The sequence below is a fragment of the Cygnus atratus genome, chromosome 1 (genome assembly GCF_013377495.2).
Source record: "Cygnus atratus isolate AKBS03 ecotype Queensland, Australia chromosome 1, CAtr_DNAZoo_HiC_assembly, whole genome shotgun sequence".
Lineage (NCBI taxonomy): Eukaryota > Metazoa > Chordata > Aves > Anseriformes > Anatidae > Cygnus > Cygnus atratus.
In genome coordinates this window covers 208,281,482-208,296,004 of record NC_066362.1, presented here as the reverse complement: position 1 = coordinate 208,296,004, position 14,523 = coordinate 208,281,482, and the positions used below count along the sequence as shown (strand labels likewise).

Here is a 14,523-nt window from a genome sequence, read left to right as displayed (position 1 = left end):
TTCTCTCTTCAAGTTAAAAAAGAAAGGAGGTCACGTATCTGCACCACTGATACGTAGCAGTCTGTTAAGTTTCTTCTCTCCATACAGATACTAATTGATGCAATCGTACTCTCTTGGCAGTGAAAGGCTTTCAAACATCCCTCACACACGGACATTTCCCAGGAGGCTGCTTCCCTTAAGCAAGTAGGTAAGAAAGCATGCTGTGGTCCAGTGTGTGCATCGCACTGTTTCCGAAGCCTCAGCTGTTTGTAAAAATCTCCACTGCGGATCTGCAACCTTAGGATCCTGGCATTTGTACCGGTCACCTGCAATGCCACCCCCAGGCAGCCAGCGTGTTACTGGGGCGGGCTCCGCTCTCAGAGACGTCACCGGGAACGTAGCTGTCAACTTGCACAGCAGCCAAATTAAGATTTATCCTTCAATACTATGTTTAAAATTAGTAAAAAGGAGAGCTGAAGTCTACCATGCTCTGCTACTTGATAAATCTACGCTTAAAAAAATCTTATTGCCAGAAAACCCCTCTGGTTTGTCATCAGCAGCCTTGCAAGCTCTTCCTTCCCTACAAAACCCCTGTGTACACAGCGAGCCTGCTTTTTCAGCCCATTCTCTGATGAGCAGCTTTACTGGAACCACTGTAATAATTTCTGTGACTACAGATTACATTCCTTAGGCTACGGTATTTTGCCTAAGTGCCTACAGTTCACCCACTCATACTTAATACCCCCCACACATGGTTTTTTTTCATTCTTCCAGGGAACACTCCTGGATTAGGTATTACTGTGTAGGCAGGGAAGCACTGACATCTACACACGGCTCAAAGAAGAATCCAAGAGAGGATGTGTAATTCCTCTCCTGACTGCCGCCACTCTATCAGTATGCTTCCTGATGGCCAAAACCCGGAGTGAAACAACCTGGATGACGAGTTCTGCGTGAACTGGATGACTTTACATGCCTGTAAGAGGCTCGTTTTCCCTTTTAGGTGCAGGTTTACACTGTAATTTTAAGTGTAGAGGGGAAGTCCTGATATATTTTCAACAGGAGTCAGACAGGGAGTAGAAACCACCATACATGTCACTGCTGCTATACACCTAACTGTGGTAAGTGCGTAGGAAGTACCTGTTTAGAATAAGAGGCTGCAACAGAACTACGAGTGGCAAAGCACTGTCAAGCCCTGAAGGAGCGCTCAGGTCGGTTGTTCTCAGTTTGATGTTTTTACACCTTAAAGCACCGAACTTCCAAGGGGAAGGAGAGCGCTCTCGTGTGCCAGCAACAACAAAAATGTACGGAGTCAAGATCTCCTCGACGCTCAGAAACAATTTTTTAGAGCCAGCAATCAGAGCAGAACAGGAACTAAAAAACTAAAACTAACATAAAAACAAGACAGAAAGGAAATGAAACTGCTCATTAGCAACCTCCGGGTGAGCACACACAGCCGTGCTCGGCTACATGTCACCATGCCCTCAGGTCCACCTCTCAGCAGCGTGCCAGACGTCACTTTGCTCAAGTGGCTTCAGTGCACAAATTCAGGACGCCAGTAACGCCAGGAAGTTCCTACCACTCAAACCTTCACATGGTACACCATAAGAGCACTAGCTTAACTCAATTAACACTTAACTAACCTCAAAAGAGCAGGTCAAGCGAGCATGCACACATCTTCATATGCAAACTGGTAAAGTAATTTGAGAGCCATGCACCCATTTGGGCTATGAAGACCGGGTAGCAGGTTTGCTGCAATTGCTCAGGAAGGTGCCGACTGTGGTACACAGCACCAGAAGGCGACTGCCACACAGAAGGATGACAGCTGGGAAGAAAGTCTTGCTTGAAATCTAAACGAGGAATAACTTTGCAGGAAAGATCACCAGCTGAATGCTCCAACTGGGCGGACACAGAGAGCTTACCTTTCTTGAAGGTCATGGAGAGACTGTTCAGCTCTGTGAAGCCCCTCGAGGTCTTTCATCATCTTCTTCATGTGCTCCTTCGAGTAGCGGTTCTGGATATAGGCAAACCAGCAGCCACCCACTCCGATGACAATAGACACCACCAGCATGAAGTCTTTCAGGTGGTTGTGACGAGTCACTGAAAGAGAAGCAGAGACACCGCTGAATTCAAAGAGAGAACAAACGATTAACTCTGCTGTTTTTTGCTTGCACCGTAGCTGGATGTGAGAACTTAACGGTGGTGTTGGAAGAAACTGTGACCCAGGTGCCACAACAAAGGGAAAAGATGAGCTACATCAATACTTAGAAAAACAAGGACTGTGCCAACATTTATTCAATTTGAATGGGGAAGCAAAAAAAAAGTCTGAAAGATGAAATTCAAAGTTTTATAACATGCCTGGCGTTACATAATACATGATAGCTCCCGTGTATGAACCATCAGAACAGCTGTTTTTAGGGCAATACCACGCAGATACCAGAGAGCACAGAGGCGTAAGAGGTAAGAAAGCAACTTTGTTGAAAAAATCTGACTGTGATCCCAGAGAAGGGAGATCAAATTTCAAACCGTCAAACAGTTTCCATCAGAATTATAACTCGGTGTTGAACCCCTCCTTTTTCAACACTTAGCAGAACAGTTACTTTAAAGTGTGGATGCACGAGAGAACAGAAGTAAGTAACTGTTTTCTTAGGTGCTGAAAAAACAACTCCACAAACATGTTTGAAGCAGATTTTTATTTTTTTTTACTATTTAGCAAATCTCAAACAAGGATGTACCAAGAAAGCTACAGATGAGAATGATGAGCTCGATGAAGCTAGCCGTGATTCCATGTTCAGCCGCTACCCCAGTTAGAGCAACCCTAACTTCTTAACCCTAATTCCTTTCTGTTACTGGTACAGCCGTTTTTATCCCAGCTTTGATATCAAGATTTAGGTGCCTCAGGGCAGCCACACATGGGGCTCAGCCACTCCATACAACACTCGAAGTACCAGCAAGCCAACACGGCTTCTCAGCACAGGTTCCTCTAAAACTCCCTGAAGACCCAGAGGTTTTTACATCAGCGTTCATGCAGATGTAGAACAGGAAGGTGAGCGTGAGTGAGGGTTTATGTGAGAGCAAACCATGCCAGCCCCGACACTCTGCTTGTCATCTCCGGCTCACGGTGCTCAGACGAACACCTCCGACGGGACAACTTAGGTCGGCAGCTCAAGGGGGAATTGAAAAAAAGTTAGAGGCAACCAGAAAACCTCTTTGCTTCACCTGAAATAGGAGCAGAGGTTTTTAAACCAAGAGCTGCATGCATGCAACCTCCCCGCTCCCCTTGCTGCCCACGAGAGGAGTTAACTGGAGACGGCTCCGGTGGACTCGGGGCCGCCGGCTCCTTTCTGGGCTCTGAGACAAGGGCGGCCAGGAGGCGGGGCGCTGACACCTCGGCAGGGCTCTGTCGTGGAAGTGCCAGCCACGTGCATCAATGAGATCTCACAGCTACTCTGAAAGGAGCCAGGAACGCCACGTTCTCTGAGTTGATGCAACAGCCCTCCCTCTGTCCTGCACCTGGGCTGAAGGAAACCTCAGCTCCGCATGCACGAGACGCGCTGCGCCCCGAGCAGCACGGGAGGCTCCCCACCCCGGTGTGCAGCCCCCTGCAAGTGGTTTGCAGCAGCCAGCCCTGCCCAAGGAGCAGCGTGCCGTGCCGTGCCGTGCCGTGCTGCCGCCAGCAGCCAGGCCACCAGCCTCTGTCCTAGCTTCTCCACGTGCTCCTCCATGCACGCGTGCACGTTTGCATTCGAAGGCGGCAGCGCGGAGCCCACATCAGCCGTCAGGACCCAGGAGCCCCGAGGCAGAGCCAGCGCAGGGTTTGGGGCGAGCCCCGAGTCGAGAAGGTCTCGACTTTCACTTCTGCTTCGGTCCCTTCCTTTCCATGCGCTTCAGTGAAGACCTCAGATGAAATTGCACAAATGGACTAAGCACAAGCTCCCAGCTGGGCTGCAGGTTTCTGGGCACCTCTCATTTCTGGACCATCACACGTGGCGCTGAGAACATTTCTGCAAACCGCTGCTGGAACACTTCCCATTGTGTCCTTGTGAAGCTGGCTCCTTCGTCTTAAGCAAAATCCCTCAGCTTTCTGTTTTCAGGTAAGAAGACACGTTGAGTACTTTCTCACGAACTGAGCAGGACCAAGATGACTGCGGTGCTCTCACTGCAAGTTTCCCCCAAAAGCCTTTCCATCTCAACTGGCGTTTTAGAGACTTGCGAGACTTGTTGATCTCACTAAATTTGAGATGGATCTCTACCAACAAAATGTTGACATAGTTTGAAGTAACACGAACATGTTACTGCCTTCCCAAGTATTTCAAATGTAGAGCAGAAAGGCCTCCAGGGCCTCAAATTCATCTTTGCTACCTTAAAATACAATTAGCAAACATTTTTTGAAAGAAAAAAAAAATCCTCCCTCAAAATGACAAAGCAAATTTAGGGCTTTCACTTCCCTTCCTTTTAATTTGTGCAAGCATTTAAAAGCTTTCATAATGCCTAGGTCTAAGCATCATCTCGGCACAACGCAAGAGAGAATTGCCTAACTGGCCTTTTGCATTCCACGTTGGTGTTTATCACGTTACACTCACAGTTAAGGCTCTGAAAGATCACATCTGAAGTCTCTCATTGGGTATCCTGAAATATGGTAAAACACCCAAACGGGCAGTAAGACAAAGAACTATCCAGAGGCAGCAGAGTAGTTCCTTCAAATGGGAAGGAGGAATATATAACTGCTCTGTTTCTGAGCAGTAAATTAATACATTCATTTCTAATTCAGATATGCTCCCTGCTCCACTCAGACAGCATTTGTGTTCTCCATAATTTTGTGAGGAATCCAAAGACAGGATACAGAGAAAGGCATAAGAATCTGTTCTCTTTTTCGCAGGAAACTCAAAAACCAGTAAATTTGTAAGAGAAGCAGAGACTTCATCTGATAAGAAGAGGTCTAAATACATTTCTCAGGCTGCTGAGAAATAATTTGAGTCACGTCTCCTGTCAAAACCTTTAATAAAAAGTTTTTATAAAAATTACTTGCCATTTAGAGCGATAAGGAATCTCAAACCTGAGGCAAGAACAATATTTATTATACCCCAAAATCTCTTTACGCCCTAGTGAAATCAGGTACCAGTACACAAGACACTTGCTTTAACTCACGCCTACATCATTCCCAGTAAACCTCTACTTTAGGTCAAGACACATGATCCAGAAACAACAGGGCATGAAAGAGACAAAGAAAACAAACACTGCAGGTATGCAAGAGATGATGAAGAAGCAGAAGAGGAGGATGTTGAGAGCTTTAACTGGGAGAAACACACAGCTGGATCTGACCGAATTCGGGATGGGGCAGGGATGGAATACTCGCACAGTCCCACACATCTCCAATAAATGATGTACCTGGGATTTGCTAGCAAAGAGAGGACGGTAGCAGGGACTGGAAGAATATCAAGCACAGAAGGCACGTTAGGTCAATGTTTTCCTTTTCACATCCTGAAGCTGTGATGTAAATGATAGGGGGATTCCTCCACATTTTGGTTGCAAGCCATAGACAAAAAATTCCAGGACCATGAGGAACACAAACATATACAAACATGCACCGAAGAAAACATCAGGCCAAGATGAGTCACTCGTAGGCAAAGGCCTTAGATAAGCGTCGTGTGAAGGCGGGCGCAGCCTCGGGCTGAGGACTAAGCCGGGGACTGGAGAGGATGGCTGCGGGGACGCCACGTGCAGCTGGGTGCAGCACCCGGGGGGACGCAGCGGCTGCCGGGCGCAGGCAGGGTGGGGGGGCTCAAAAAAGGCCTGAACCACAAAGAGAGCTCCAGGAGACGACGCGAATGACACGTCAAATCATGCCATCACGTGGCATTCTGGGTTCTGATAGATCTGTCATCTCTACAGGACTTCACGTCTAGAAGACAGCATTCGACGTTAGTTCTTGTCCATGCAGTCTGAAATAGGAAGGAAAGGCCAAGATCACATGAAGCTAGGTTCAAACGGGAGAGAGAGAAAAACAGATATTTAACAGTAGTAAGGGCATTAAATCTGCTATAAGGAAAAAAGCCTTGTATTAGACCTCATCTTTCTGATTTATTTTTTAAGCGGAGAACAACTGACACGTGCCTAAAGCAGAAAAGACGGGGCTTTTAACAAGGGGCTTTCCCACCAGCAGCAGATGACAGATGCGTATGCCCTGACTCCCCTCTGACCGCTTCGTAAGGGATTCGTTACGTGGACCTAATTACCAGTGACATCTACTGCTCTCCCTGCTCTTGGCTGTGTCCAAGTGCTGGAGCCCGACCCTGCTCCCGGCGTCCCCACCTATCCCCCGGCCCTTCCCGGGCACAGCCTCGCCGTGGGGCCTCTGCAGCTCCCCGTCTGCTGCGAGCGAAACCGGCCTCAACGTGCGTCAGTGTAACGGGGTCATCCTCGCCCGCAGAGATCATTTCTGGGGTTACTCACACGGGCTGCCGGCATCTGTGGCTGGTAGGAACTGCTCTAGCTGAGAGAAAGCCAGAAACAAGGAGTGCACGTCAGCCAGCATGAGAAACGTATGTAAAGAAGGACGGTACCCTGGGTTTACAGAGATCAGCTGGTGTGACATAATGGATATTCTGCATGTAAACACTGAGAGCTTCCGGAGCAGATAGATCGCCTGAAGAACACAGGAAAAAAATGCAAACATGACGCAAAAATCTTTGATTAGTTTAACTTCTTTCTATAAACGCATTTTAAGAGGAGAAGATGCACCAAAAAAAAAACCAGCTTGCAAGCTCGGGCCATTGCCTTGGCAGTACCGCTACGGACACAGGCAGAGGAGGGACCAGAAACGCGCAGAGCATTCACCCAGCAAGCAGTAAGAGTGCTGGCTCACGATACAAATAGGCCTCCCCCACTCTATCTAATAGATGTCGTCCACTTAACATATGATGGTCATGCAACCCCCGGGTGATGCAGCACATCCTCCTGTGGTTTTACTAAAAAGCGAAGCCATGACTGGAGATGCTGCCCTGGAGAACAATGAGAAAGCCGAGAGAGTCCCCGGCGCCGCAGACTGGCGATACAAAGGATGGCCCATCTGCATCACTGGTTCTCAGGTATCGCCGACCAGAGCCTCTCGCTGAAATAGATGGACACCTCAGAGCATTCTCCTGTACGGCCCTCCCATTATCTGTCCTCAGCTGGTGTTTTTCTTTCTGGGTGTGGACTGCTGAAGAAAAGTGCCTGCACCACCACCCGGAAACTGGCGCTTGCAAGCAGTCGTGTTCCCAGCCTGCCGCACACGAGACATGAACCACTTACGAATTTCCAGTGAAGGAAATTTAAGCTACCACCTCGATCCTGTCTCTGCAAGAGGCTTGGGGCGAACACAGCTAATCACCCCAGCTCGGCTGTGGCAGCAGCAGCAGCAGCACCTCATTGAATTACGGTACCTACATTGCTCAGGTCACCTCTGTGTAACCTTATGCCGCTTTGCTCCATTTTGTTCTTCCTGACCAACCGTTTAGGTTGCATTAAACTTCAGAGGGGTGATGAACAGCACGTGATCCTAAAGCTGGACTGACGGCAGCGGGCACGAAGAAGCAGCAGGCGAGGCAGCGCTGGCTGGGGCTCAGGCTGGGGCTGGGAGCAGGAGGTGCCCAGGGGCACAGGCACAGATCATGGACAAAACGACACATCTCAGCTTGTGCTGCTCGGTTTTTTCCTTTTTACTGCTCTCATTTTAGCCTGCAATACTTGAAGCTAAGGAAAAATCACCTCCCGTTTGTCAGAAGATTAACGGAGTTTCAGCAGAAATGGATTAAATACAAATCTTGGCTTAGCAATACCGATACAGCTTATGGAGATGTGTATAACCTTTTGCCTTAGGATAATTTTTTAAGTAAGAGTGAAATTTCCCTTTGGAATTCATTAGTTAATCTATTGCTGGAAAGTAATCAGTGCCACCTGTCACTTGAAGTGCTTAATCAATAAACAGCAATGCATGGTAGCTATTGCTCTGCCCAGCCCACCAGCACTTGATTGCAGTATTAATAGCTTTAATTTGCTTAAACACACAAACAGCACACCGACCTCTGTAGGTGCACAAATGTAAGAAAGAAGAGGAATAATGTCCTCGTTCCAACCGAACCATTCTACTCGAAGGCGAAGGGAACCGTGGGATGTGGCTGCGCGCCAGCAGCCCTGCACCCGGCCGACGCGGGTCATGGACAAGGCTGCTCTGGGAGCCCCCCGGGGCGGCCAGGAGGCCATCCAAGCACCTTCCCCACCCTCCCTGTCACCTAGTGCATCACCTAATGCGCCACAGAAGAGTTCAGTCATTCTCTGAAAACACTTGTAAATTCAACACTAAAGAAATAAACAAGACTCATATTGGCCCCGTTTCCCATTCCGGATGGATTATCACAACATCCTCTTCCTAAGAAGCAGCTTCTGGCAAGTTGCTGCACATGCATCATTTCAAATCCCTCTTATTTCATGTTTTGAGAAGACTGCTAGGGCGACTCGTTCAGGTGACTCGTCTTCTGTCCTCCCACAATACTCAAGCTCTCCTCTCCTTTGCAGGTTTCCCTCACCGTTCCCACTGCCTGCTCTGCCCAGCCAGCTGCAGCACAACTGCCTTCCCAGCCGGGCAGCTCCAGCTTGCCTTAGCCTGGGGTGCTAGGTGTAGCCCCGTGAGACACCGACCAAACCCAGCCCGCGCTGACTCACAGCCTCCTCCTGCTTCCAGTGCCAACAGCTGCCAGCTACACCACGCAGCCGCTTGGCAAACATCCTTCCTCTTCGGCAGCTTTCACTGAAGACAAGCAGATAAGGGAACAATAAGGAAAACTCAGCTTAGATGTAAATGTTGCCTTTTTGCCTCCTACAGCTCTGTAAGAATGCAGGTTCACCAGAAGAATAGAGTCTTCACTCCTGGGAAGAAGTGTGTGGGTAACGACGAGCAGTTTGGCTGCCTCTTCCCATCAACTGCAAGCAGGGCCAGGGCCACCAGCTCGGATGGACATCCTGGCCCCTGCCTCCAAGTGATTCAAAGAATGCTAAATAAAAATCCAGATCATCTGAAACTTGATTACTTTACCCCAGTTTGTGCACTCTCCTACTCCGTGACAGCTCTTGGGATATTTTAGATCCAACCCGTGGTTGGATTCAACCCATCGCCTCGCAGACCAGGCAGGCTGCAGACACGTGCACTTTCCATATGGACTTCAGGAGGGGGAGAAAGGACAGAAGTACAGCTGTTACATTTTGTACCGACGTTCACAAAAAACAGCATTTACCACAAACTGCCAATTATTTTTCCACAAATGGAGTTCTCAGTACCATTAACCTAGTCAAAAATGAACAGCATAAAGCATATTCATTAGCTATTGTTGCAACTAAGCGGGGTTTCCCCGACAAGCATTTCACCAAGTCCCTTTCCAGAACGCACATTGGTTTGCTGTGCACAATGCTACCCCCCTGCCACCAAACCACACCAAAAAAACAAACCCACCCATATTCCCAAAATTGCTAACAGAAGTGCCTGGAATTTAGCAGATGAATGATTATAGTTTCCAAATAGCTTAAATTGCATTTTAGTAAAATCCTTGGAGGGGCTCCGTTGGGGTCTGCTGGAAGCGCTGCCGTGGGGGGCTGGTGGCATGCCAGGCGGGATGGGACAGCTGCACACGCTGTTTCCTTCCAAGTGCCAGCACAACATGAGAAGATGCATTCAGAATCGCAGTAACCACGTCTACTTCACTACAACCTCACCTGCCTCCAAAAGCGTGAGCCTGGCCGCTCTCAGCCACACGCACGTGAATCACAAGACTGCCAACACTCAGCTCACGCGCACTGGCGTAGCCCCGCGAAACGCCCAAGGTGTGGGGATCACGCTTGGTTTGATCAACGTCACGGGCACGGCTTCCACACGCTGCCACGGGTGTCGGACCCTGCGAGCTCCCCCGCGTACAGAAGGCGCGTACCTGTAGTCGCTGTCAGGCTCTCAGGGCTGGCCAGCACGAGCCAGCTGGCAGAACTAGTGCTCGAACAAAAACTGCTCCAGATCAGATATTTTGTGCCAGAACACCTCTTCTGCTTACTGCCTTTCTAACAACTCTGCTTTGCCAAGGCATTAACTATCCCAGAGGAACGTGACTTATTCCAGCACAGGTCCAGTGCAGAAGAGCTGCCCGCAGTTAGTGCAGCTGGTTTCTGCGCACAGACAGACCCCAGGCTCCGGTGCACAGCGTGGGGCAAAGAACAGGGAGGTGTTCTTCTCCTTCTCCAAAGACATACGTCAAACAAAAGAGGTGGCGTTTTTCACGTTTAACATCACCTCTGGTTCCTGCACGAGGCGCACGGATCGGTTCCTTCAGCCATGGCTGGCAGCCTTGCCCCATGCACCCGCCAGGCTTGGGCTGGTGCAGGGTACTCGGGGGCACCCGTGGGGTGCCCCTGCAGCACAGGATCACCCCTGAACACTCCCTTTTCTTGCTTTTATCTCGCCGTACCAGGACTTTCTGCTGTTCCAGCTATTTAGCCTGTCTAATGCCCCGTGGCAGAAGCCGACTGTGTAGCAAGTGTCTCGAGCAGCGCCAAGAGCACCACGGGTACAAACACTGCGGGGTGAGCAACTGGCACCAGGGACACCGGTTTCTGTGCTTTTTTTCTTTCTATTTGTGGGAGGCAAGGAGGAAGAACAGACACCGTTTTGCCAAAGCCCACAGTAGGCGTGCAGGTGACTGCAGGATGATAATACGCTGCGTTGGGTTTGCAACACTGCCGTGTTTTATGTTTTAAAGAAGCAAGGTAAGAAGCTATGCAATAGTAAAAATGTAAGAGTAACCTGAACTTTCTTGAACAAGTGTCCCACTGTGAATGACACAAATTCAAAGCCTCAATTTTTAAACTGAAAGTTTCACAAAGTTTTACTTTGGGAATAAAACCTGGTTGGATTATAGGAAAAACAGCAATTTTTAGGCAACTTACATTAGCATCGATAAAACAAAAGAAATCTACATTCTCACTGAATTCCACACCAGTTATTAATACTGAAATTGAAGTATCATAAAAAACTACACATGGGAATTACTAATTTTTTGATTCCTCTGTGGGAACTAATCAGATCTGCGATGCAGCCTGCCACGTGCAGAAGCAGATGTTTTCAGACAACACAGGAAAGAAGAAAAGCTCAGGCTGCAGCTGCTTGAGGTACAACAGCATAAAACCAAATACAAAACGCACACCTCCTTTAAAAACCAAGCTGTCTTCTACATTTCCCTGAAGGCACTTATCATTCTTGTCTTTGTATCAAGACCGGGTCTTTCCTCCAGTACTTGAACACCTTTCTGTTTGCTAGTGGACTCACAACATAACTAGGTAAAGAACCTTACACCTTTTAAAGATTTGCTGATTTTGAGGACAATAGGATGTCTTAACACCAACCACACCCCCTGGGTTTTTATCTTCCTAGGTATTGTTTAAAAAAGCCACAGCTTATTTAACAGGTGTTTGTCACATGGACTACGCTGACTGACACAGCGCTAACTGACTTGTAAGCATAAAAGTCACTTAGGAAGTGTCCTAATGGGACAAAACTGCTTTTCTGTATAGGTGCAGGTAATCTAAACACAATCCATTTAACTGTAAATATTTAAAGAGGATGGTAAATCTCACAGTGATAAATCAATCTGGTATTTGGTTAAGAAATTCTATTGCTTTAAACAAATAATGTTTAAACAGGTCTCAAAGTACTTGTCAAATACACTTCTAATTACAACAAACAGAAACAAATCAGCCATAGATGCTCTACCAAAGGACAGGTGGCTTTGTCCACCCCAGAGTGGACACCAAAGAAACAAACACTTACTGAAAAAAAAAAAAAAAGGTAAGTTCATTAAGAAACCTTCAAGGAGCGCCACGTCCTGTTCGGGAAACGTCTCCTCTTACAGGCAACCCATCCTTGTGCTTCCGTCGCTGTGCACGCAGGCATCCAATAAATACAGGTCTAATACTCAGGATGACAACTTAGAGTCCCTAGTAAAAAGGAGAAGCGTTGAGGCAGGAGCAGACACGCATCTCTCACTCTGAGGATGCCAGCAAAGCACTGCAGGAACCGGAGGCACCTGCGCGCGCCGCAGAGCAGCACTGGGGCGAGCTCCCCTGCCTGCACCCCGCTCTGCCCGCAGCCCAGGGAAGCACCAGCCCCGGGATTTAGAGAGCTGCTGGAGCCTCCTGGACGGAATTACGCCTCGTGGCCTTCTGCCCTGGGAAGCAGAGCTACAGAAACACCTCCTGACACCTCGCGGGCAACGTGGGTCTCGCTTCCCCGGCCCCTGGGGAGGTGACCAGCAGTCACCAGGGTGGGTAACTCTGGACAGGGCACTTCGCCCATCTTGCAATCCAAACTCATACCACAGTGGTGCCTTGGGCAATACGTGAGAAGACATACAACTGAGTCTCTGTTACTTGAGAGTTAAGAATAAAAATTTAAATTCACTATTCACACAGAAAACCCTATGGTTTTACATTTCACTGCTTGCTTTCTTAAATTCTCCTCTCCTATTTCACCTGAAGTTGTGATATTTGGTCCTGGATGAATTTCTGAACTAAGGAACAGGAAAACAAAGGAACACAGACACAGAAGACTCAATCAGTTCATCTTGCTTGGCTTGTAATTTCACCATACTCCTTTGCAATGGATTAATTACAGAGCTGTAGCCCTGGAAGTGAGCAGACCTCTTTGAAGAGAGGAATCATACGTCTGGAGTCTGGCACAGAAAATGAGCCTTTGTGAGACCAGGGGTGTCTGCTGATCAGCAAGCAAACTGGGCAGGCGGCTCATCAGTTAACTGATGCTTGCTGAAGCCTTTGCACCAAACCACAGGAGACATCAGAGAAGATTTTTAGCCTCAGGACAAGGAAGTTTCCCCGACTTTATGGGGCAGAATGAGAAACAATGCCGTGATACTTGGGCTGTAATCCCCACTGACAATGAGACGTCTGGTTTCGTGAGTCTGAAGGAAGCAGCCACGGTACTCCAGTCTGGACTGGTTTTATTTATTACTTCCTGTGCATTGCAGGTATAAGAGCATCTTTAAGAGAGAAGAAAAACCCTTAAGATCCTGCACCTGTGAGCCACATCCCACTGCTGGGAGCTTCCTTTGCAGTGGCAAGGAGCATAGGAGACCACCTTCACCAACCAAACAAAAAGAACAGTAACTGGAATGCATCTGAAACCACTGAATCTATTGCTGAGCAAGAAGAGCAGCTTCTGCAGTTTAAAAGGTCACTGAGTACTTCCTGAATCACTGCTGATTGCTAATGGCTGCTGAGAACTGCTGCTTTGCAATCAATTTCTCAAGAAATTAGTTTTAGATAAGTGAGTTCTCACCACAATAAACCAGAGACACATCCATTCAGTTAACTACCAAATAGCAAATACTGCCATCTAAAAAGCGTTAAATCCCTACTTCAGCTAAAAGCTTAAAGGAATCACATACCCAATCGGTACTGTATTGGGTTTACATGGCAAGGTTTTGGTAGGGGGGGGCTGCTGTGATTCTGTCCGGAAGAGCCCAGCAGCTGCCCCATGTCAGATAGGGGCCAGTTTCAGCTGGCTCCAAAGGGACCCGCTGCTGCCCAGAGCCGAGCCAGTAAGCAACATTGTTTGTGCCTCTGGGAGAGCAGGCTGAAGAAAGGGAAAATAAAAACTGCACAACAGCAGCTGGAGAGAGGAGTGAGAAGCAGCCCTGCAGCCCCCAAGGTGAGTGCAGCAGGAGGGCAGGAGGTGCTCCATGAACCAGAGCAGAAGTCCCCCTACAGCCCATGGAGAGGCCCCTGGCGGAGCAGGCTGTCCCCCTGCACCCATGGGTCCCACATGGAGCAGATCTCCACGCTGCAGCCCCCCCGTGGAGGAGCCCCCGCTGGAGCAGGTGGATGTGGCCTGGAGGAGGCTGCGGCCCATGGAGAGCCCCCACAGGAGCAGGCCCCGGGCCGGAGCTGCAGCCCGTGGAGAGGAGCCCACGCAGGGGCAGGGGTCTGGGGGGAGCTGCCGCCCGTGGGGGACCCGTGCTGGAGCAGTTTGCTCCTGGGGGACGGACCCCATGGGACGGAGCCGTGTGGGAGCAGTTCTTGAGGAGCTGCTGCCTGTGGGCAGCCCCCGCAGGCTCAGCTCGGGAAGGACGGCTCCTGTGGGAGGGACCCCACGGGGAGCAGGGGCAGAGAGGGACCGTGAGGGAGCGGCGGAGACGAAGCGTCAGGGACTGACCGCAGCCCCCATTCCCCGTTCCCCTGTGCCGCTCGGGGGGAGGAGGTGGATGGGGGGAGGTGTTGGAGTTTGGTTTTTTTTTGTTTTGTTTCTCACTGCTTTGTCTTGTTAGCAATACATTTTATTAATCTCCCTGTTCTGAGTCTGTCTTGCCCGTGACAATAACATTTGAGTCATCTCCCTGTCCTTATCTCAGCCGTTGAGCCCTTTCCATTGTATTTTCTCCCTTTTTTTCTTTGAGGGGTGGGAGTGAGCGAGCGGCTGTGGTGGAGCTCGGTGCCCAGCTGGGTAAAACCACCACA

The 14,523-nt window shown here is 49.1% G+C and overlaps 1 protein-coding gene across 4 annotated transcripts in view; it reads right to left on the bottom strand.

Annotated features, from left to right (window-relative positions):
* The window catches only part of STIM1 (stromal interaction molecule 1), a 95,370-nt gene that overhangs the window by 25,663 nt on the left and 55,184 nt on the right, over positions 1 to 14,523 (bottom strand). For all 4 annotated transcript variants that reach the window (XM_035569498.2, XM_035569495.2, XM_035569496.2 and 1 more), the window contains exon 6: positions 1,899 to 2,076. In XM_035569498.2, coding sequence (XP_035425391.1) covers positions 1,899 to 2,076 — 178 coding nt within the window. The remainder of the gene's footprint in view (positions 1 to 1,898; positions 2,077 to 14,523) is intronic.